The 8025-nt window shown below is 38.4% G+C and overlaps 1 protein-coding gene across 1 annotated transcript; it reads right to left on the bottom strand.

Moving 5' to 3' along the window:
- Positions 1–1112: 1112 nt before the first annotated feature.
- On the bottom strand, positions 1113–5704 carry LOC137973188 (E3 ubiquitin-protein ligase TRIM71-like). The gene has a single exon (XM_068819955.1). The coding sequence runs from the start codon at positions 5172–5174 to the stop codon at positions 2994–2996; it is 2181 nt and encodes a 726-aa protein (XP_068676056.1). The 5' UTR covers positions 5175–5704; the 3' UTR covers positions 1113–2993.
- Positions 5705–8025: the final 2321 nt, after the last annotated feature.

Genomic DNA, 8025 nt, shown 5'->3' with positions numbered 1-8025 from the left:
TGTGGTTACTAGCAAAGTACTGAACCCAGAAAGATTGAAGAAAATAAATGGGAAGTGAGAAACGTTGGCTTCTGGGCTGACATGTTGATAAACTTCTTTCCACCACAAGTTTAAGCGTGCCCGCTGAGCATCTGACAGCTTTGTAATGCCGAAGTTCACTGAAGTCAACCCTGTTCGGCGGGGTTAGTGTTTGGATGGGAGACCAAAACAATATACTCATAAAACAGAAGCATCGGACCGAAAATACTATGAACGCTAACAAATGCGAACTCAGCAAGGTACAGATCTTGTTAGCTTGCTTTATGCAAAAACAAATATTGATGCAAAAGTAAATAACTATTGATACACAGCTTTTAGAAAGAGCAGAAGGAAGTCTCCAGGACGGTCGATCGAGAATAACATATTTACGACATGAAAACAACATTAATTTTGAACCGTGAATATAGAATATAAAAAGTTACGATCAGCGACAAACATTTTGGGAGATTTTCGCAAAATCGAAAGTGACATCGCCGGAATTCAGCGGGCGCCGTGATTACTAGTAAGTTACCGCGGCATGTTTACTTGCCAAACAGTGAAGCATCTGTGTCAAATGATGGCAAGATATCGGGTTTTCGTAAGTTTCTTTTTCTGTCAAGTGTTATAAAGTTTGACAATAAATGAGCGAATTCAAAACAAAGATCACAATCGCCCACCATTGTTTCTGCAAAGTCAAAAATTTACTCTCCAAGACGAGGTTATTTATCACCAGGTAATTCCATCATTTTGGAAATAGCAGCTACTTTATTATTCACCGGCGTCACAATTTTTTGCTGATTTTGGGGCTCATTTTGTTGAAACTCAAGCACGCTTCCAACAGACCTGTTTATTTTCATGAAACCTTTCCTGCTTACAGAGTTATACTAAAAATATCCTCCCGTATCACGTTTCAACCTTAAGCTCGAAAATTCAATCCACAACATGATATTATAATCACAAAGGCAGAAAATATCACAGAATCCTTTTCCAGCGAAACATTTTATTGAAACAAACAACATAAGATGCACTAAAACGCCATTCGCGTTGCAATGACTTTCCATTGCTGGTTAACGAGAATAACAAACTCACGAGGCAGAATGTATATTTATATTTAATTAAGTTAGCACAACACAAAAACGCTAACCTCATTTTGACACGAAAATGCTTCACTATTGCCATAAAAACTATCCAGTTAAGCTCGCATATTATAAAACATGATGAATTCATAAAGGCCACCTTTTCCAGCGAACAATTTTTTGAAACAAACAACATATTTGCTATTAGAGGTGAAAACCTCTTCCTTTTTCATTGCGTGCGTGAAGACAAGAAACTCAATCGTGTCAAATTACCATGTACTTCAGGTTCAAACCCTTTCCTGAAGAACATTTTCCTTGAATAACAAGAAAATGCTTTACTATTGCCATAAAAACTATCCAGCACACATATAATAAAACATGATGAATTCATAAAGGCCACCTTTTCCAGCGAACAATTTTTTGAAACAAACAACATATTTGCTATTGTTGCGTGCGTGAAGCGAAAAAACTCAATCGTGTCAAATATGCGCAATATTACAACAAACTAAAATTTCAGGATCAAACCGTTTCCATGAAGAACCGTTTCCTTGAATAATGAAGCACAAAATAGACGACAAGCTTTCTTTCAAATAATTCTTGGCTGTCACATTACCTGAAGACTGTGCAGAGTTGATCAGAGATCCACTTAAGGTGTTCGATTCGTTCTCTGTCTTTGTTGAACTCATAAGTTACCAGAGAATTTTCCATTTGGTTTCAGTGTTCTACATAACAGCACACTTGGTAAATATTATTTTAGAAATGCAGTTCACTTTGATTTCTGCTCGACGGGAAACAGATTGTTGTCGAAGTCCATTACTCGTCGCTTTTGAGATTCCAGGTGTTGGTTTTCACCGCCTGCGTAGTTTATCCAACTGACTTGTTTGAGGATCCAGTAAACCGCCATTCGCGTTACATGACTTTCGACGCCATTGCAGGCTAAGTTAATTATTCTACTGTGTCCACCAGAGAAATCTACGCAGTTCCACTACCCTCTCGATCCTAAGAAAATACGCGCAGAAGGCTCTATGCACAAAGATACCACTTACAAGGGGAGTGACAGGCAAGACTTTTACCGACACGGAAGAAAAAAAAAATAACACCGAACAAATGCCCTCCATTTCTAGACTGGGTTTGCCATACGGGAACCCAGTAAAAAATAACAGTTTCCGAGATTCAGCAAAGTTCTTGGGGCGTTAAAGTTAAAGTCTACTTTATTATTCAAAAATTTCGAGATTCCTTGAAAATTATGGAGAGGAGTATTCAACCTTGTTCCCAGGGCTTTTCCCTCACTTGGAGGAGGAGGCGCCCTCGGAACGAGAATGATTACTGCCTACAATAGCTACCTTTAAAACACTGAGAACAAATTGTAAGCAAACACTTAATTCACAGAAAAGATAACAAAACAACATACCTCCAAAATTATCCATTTGAAACTAAAAATAATGTTTTTTTTCAATGGATTTTTCCCCGTTTTTCTCTTGCTTTCCTACAGGGTAGCTGCAGATTCTAGTACGTAACTCTCTTCATTGGAAAGGTATAAGGGAATATTGACTTTCTTTACATTTTGTTTCATTAACGTATGAGTTTGCACATATAGCATCAATCATGCTATTTAAAAATTGACTTCAAATGCTAAAAGAACTCGTTTAACTTTTTTAGTTAAACCTCCAAAAGCCTTTTAACTTTGATAACGAGGCAGTTATTAGCCATCAAACACTGAAAAGTTCTTGGGTGACAAAGACGCTACTGATCCCATAACATTTTTTGTAAAATTTCGAATTTCCAAAGCACCATTGTTTAGAGCTTATGCAACGCACTTTAACTATTCATTTCTTTATTCTCGGCTGTCTGATTAGAAAAGGTTAGCCTTATGCGAATAAAGCAAAAATATATCACATCTTAATAGAAAACGGAAATGCGGCAGTTCAAGCAGTCGCCTACTACAAGACTGCCACCACTGTTTATAGCAACGCAACAAGGAACGCCATTTTGGAAATACTCTCCATCAATTTTACTCAAAAACGTGCCGGTCAGGGTGAACAGTTGCAGCCTATGGTTATCTGAATCACACACAATGAGTCGGTTGTACTTGTCAATAACGAGTGCATTAGGACCATCAAACTGGCCATCATTGGACCCCTCACAGCCAATGTCATGTAAATACACTCCTGTTTTGTCAAATACCTTGACACAATTAGCATGGTAATAAGAAACAAAGAACTTGTCCTGGTGATAAATAGCGCAGGATGGGTATTTACCACAGTCTGGGGCACTGAAGGATTGGAGCAAGTCATTCCCATTAGGGGAGAGGACCTTGATTCTGTTGTCCCCATAGTCAGGTATGATTATATGACCATCACTCGCAATGGAAAGGCGACGTGGTTTAACAAGATGTTTATAATTGATGTGTTTGATGAAGTGCCCCTCCTCACTCAACACACAAAGCTTGTTGTCGCTTCTCGGAACTAAAGTCAGCAGGTCGCCAGAGTCTGTAAATGCCACAGACCAAGGTTCGCCATCAAGTTTTATCTCCCTTCGAGACTTTCCTTCAGAGCTCAACAGTTGAATTCTTTGATTATCATAATCTGCAACAGCAATCGTTCCCGTTTTCTGACTCACATCAATATCGTTAATGCCATCAAATTCTCCTTGTCCCTTCCCATTTGAACCATACTGAAAGGCAAATTGATATTGATGCTGATGAACCTGCACAATCCAAGGACTACCAGTCAGCGACTGTCCATTCACAAGAATCTCCACTCTGTGTTGTCCGCCACACTGTGGTGTGTATGTCACAGTGTATTTGCCGTCTTCGGTGTCTTTAATGTCTGTTTTTAGTTGATCACCTTCTGGAGTCAATATGTCGACTTTGATTTTATCATCTTGTTGATAACATTGAAATCCTTCTGAATCCTTTGTAACAATGGCGAAATATGTCTCCTTCCTTTCTTTTACGTCCTTGCTGTCTTGACCTTCAGCTAAGCACTTTGAGGGATCAGTCTTGGTGACAACAACTCGATCCATAGGATCCAATTTCTTTTCCACCAAGTAACGTACATGTGGCGACATGTAAAGATCGGGTTTTCTTACATTTAACAGTTCATTACAACGTCCGAGGATGGCGTGATTTGTTTGTAGAATTTCGACGCTGAAGTTTCTATCCAAGATACTCTGACAGCGTTCGAAGCAGCTTTTCAGCTGGGTGGCAACCAGCTCGAAGTTTTCCAGTCGCGTTGCGTGATGTTTTTGTTCCGCTTCATAATTTTCACGAAACTTGTCCTTCATTTTCCTCTCGTGTTCTCGCAAATCACGAATCAATCTTTCCACAGTGTCTGTCATTTTCTTTTCCTCGTTCAAAATTTCAACTTTGTTTTTGTTTCTTAGGTCAGTTTGTTTCTTAATTTCACTCTCATATCTGACCATTTCCGCTTTCACTTTGGCCACAGCGTCGGACATTTGCATCTTTTGTTCTTGTGCAGCTTTCTGAGTGTCTGTCTTAGAGTGTCGATCATGACTCACTACAGTACATTTGTGGCAAATCAGAACTTTACAGTCTTCGCAGTAAAATTCGAGGGGTTGATCTTCATGATATTGCTCTGAACACATCACGGGTCTGTGGATCAACTCTTGCACATCTTGCACTTGCAGTTTGTCGATCAAAACATTGCGATGACCCCTTGAAGCCTTCAAGCGTTGGTGAGCTTGAAAACAAGATGCGCACAGAAAATCCTGGCACACGAAACAGTAACATGTTGCCGTATTGTTCTCATCACAACTGTTGCATCTTTGAGACTGTACGCTGCCATCTTCTAGAGCCAGAACATCCACCAATCGGTTGAGATGAAACGATGACGGCAAATTCTCGAAGGTGTCTGTTTCGGGAATTTGGAATGAAGTCTGGCAAACCGGACATTTGATTGTCGCTTTTAGCTGTCTCCTTGCGAAGTTTGCATGTCTGTCGAGACACTCCAGGCAGAATGAGTGAAGACATGGTAATGTCTTGGGATTTTTGACAGTCTCTATGCACAATGGGCATTCTGCTTCCTTTTTAAGATTCTTGAAAAGCTGTTGAACATCCATGATGAAGCCAAGCAACGCAAAAGGAGGGCGTGTGAAATAGTGACGTCACTGAAATCCCGGGACTCTGTGCGGTCGAGTGGATGACCCCGCTACTCTGGTCTAATCGAGTGCATAGCATTCTACTGCACTTCAACACGAACTAACACCCAACCTGAGATTTTCTTTTGGCTGAAAACTCAGGGTGCTTACCATTAAGCCAAACCGACCGTCCAGAAACCGGTCGGGCGTACCGCTGAAAATGGAACGACATTTTCCGATTGTAGTGATGGACTGAACTAATTGACGGTCCTCTCTTCCTTATTCCTTATTCCCCCAGTCGATGGTTTTCCTAAACCATCATGGATGAGGCAATAGTTCCGATGCTTTGCTTAGATTCTGAGGAGTGAGGAAGACATCGTTTGAGAATCATCAGTTAGGACTGCTTTTGACCGTTCAAAAGAGCCTCTACGAATTCTGTATGAACAAAATATTGAAAAGAAAACGCGGGAAAAATGCGTATTTGCTTAGTTCTTGGTTTCCACGTCACGCAAAGAAAAAATAAAAACGCTTACCATTCAATAAATAATAATAATAATAATTATTATTATTATTATTATTACTATTATCATTATCATTAACATTATCATTATCATTATCATTATTATTATTATTTAATAGATTCTAGAGCGCTATTTACATTCACTGATCAACTACGCTTTACAATTTAAAATACTAAAATAAGATTCAAATTAGTAAAACTAACTACATGTATATTAATAAAACAGAATATTTATACTAATGATAATAAACTTAATTAGTAATACTTATAAGAGTGAATGTCAAACAGGGTACGCTTTAATGGCTACACGAAATAAATGAGTTTTAAGCTTAAATTTATAAATATCTAATGACTGAATATCTCGTAATTCAACCGGCAAACCATTCCCATAAATATGGAGCGGCAGCAGAAAAAGACCTATCACCTAAAGTGACAAGCATTTTCCGTTTAGGAGGGTCTAACAATAAACTTTGATGTGATCTAAAATTATGCATAGATCTAGGCTTAATGTTAATTAATTCTATGATATACTTGGGCGCCAATCCATGAATAGCTTTATTAAAGCTATTCAAATTAAGATCTTAAAATGAACACGATGTTGTACTGGTAACCAATTCACTTCATAAAGCGCGGGAGAAATATGCGAGTACTTTCTTAAGTTCAGTACAAGTCTAGCCGCAGGATTCTGCACGCGTTGCAATTTAACTATTTGCGACTTGGGAAGGCCATACAAAAGTCCATGACAATAGTCTAAACGGCTGGTGATAAAAGCATGAATAGCGTTAATAACGAATCACTAGAAAAATACTTCTTAATCTTTCTATTATTATGTAGGTAATAAAACGCGGTATTACAGATTTTAGTTACTTGGGTTTACATTGACAACTTGTTATCGAATCATGCACCAAGATTTCTAACACATGAACTAGGATAAATATCACATTCACCTACACAGATATTGCATACATAATTGATCTTAGCTAATTGTTGTCTAGTTCCTATTAATATCAACTCATGCAGTTTTATCATCATTAATCATTAACCTATCCCCAATCATCCAAATCCTTAAGTCACTGATACATCTATTCATAACACTAATAGCTTCATCCAGACTGGATGTATCATCAGACGGCGATCTTCAGCCGTTATTCCCGCCTGGAGTGGCCGTGAAGAACGCCTCAGCCGATCCAAATAAAACCAGTCGAACTTAATTGGGTCAAACGCCGTACTTCACATGAACTTAATTCATGTAAATTAGTTGAATTGAGTTCGGCTCATGTAAAGTACGGCGTTTAACCCGGGCCTCAGTAATGCAGTCTCAGTGCTGTGATGTTGTCTATATACAGACTGGAACAAGGGATAAATGCCATTTGCCATCATATGCTCATGCAACAGATTAAAATCAGATCTTTCAGTTAGTTTTGACACAAACTCTAGGTTACTTACTGGCCTATAATTCTTAAATACCAGATCCAGACCAGTCTTCTTTAATAACGGATTAATTATTAAGTCAAGAAATTGAGATGTTGTAGAACAGCGTGTCCAAACTCGAGTTAAAAGGCAAAGGGTACTACTCAAAATTAGGGTGTTTAGTATGGATCAGTACGCAGACTCCATGCATGGGAACACGAAAATGGCGGCCGCAAACCAGTGGAAACATCTGGAATTTACTTCAGCTCCATCAATACATTTTTTTCTCTCTGCTAAAAACATTCGCATATACATTTATACGAAACGGATTATTGTTAATAAAAACGCAAGCCAACAACTTTCCCACACGCGAAACAAGCACATTGAAAGAGGTTTATGCAGGCCGCGAAGTAACATCAGACAAGACGACGCTTTATGAGTTGGTGCCGTACTCAATGAGCTACTTTATTAGTCCTGTTTTCGCTTATGCCTTCTTCGGGTTCTTCTAAAAACACCAATTAAGACAGCCACAAAGGTTACTACGTTATCTACTGCCTCATGTCAGTATATTAAACAACAATGCCTACTTTACGGTTGTTCCTACGTATAAAATCGTAATAAGCATGAACAAAAGGAAGGGATAACAAAAATTTGGTGGGCACGGCGCTAATTTTACATTGAAAGGCTAATCTTTATTTCCTTTTCTTTGTTTTATTAGGAGGAAACACTGGATAATTTTGCTTACTTGATGTCTGGTCTGGGATAACTGATATATAATACATATGTTACTTGCGATATTAAAACCACGTAGTATCGACATTTATTTGACTTTTTAAACTTTTGATATCAAGAAAATTACTCAGAGATACAATTTTAACATGGTCTGTTCTGATAAATCACACC

The sequence above is a fragment of the Montipora foliosa genome, chromosome 10 (genome assembly GCF_036669935.1).
Source record: "Montipora foliosa isolate CH-2021 chromosome 10, ASM3666993v2, whole genome shotgun sequence".
Classification (NCBI taxonomy): Eukaryota; Metazoa; Cnidaria; class Anthozoa; order Scleractinia; family Acroporidae; genus Montipora; species Montipora foliosa.
Note: the sequence above shows the minus strand (reverse complement) of the source record. Positions and strands in the feature narration are given on the sequence as shown.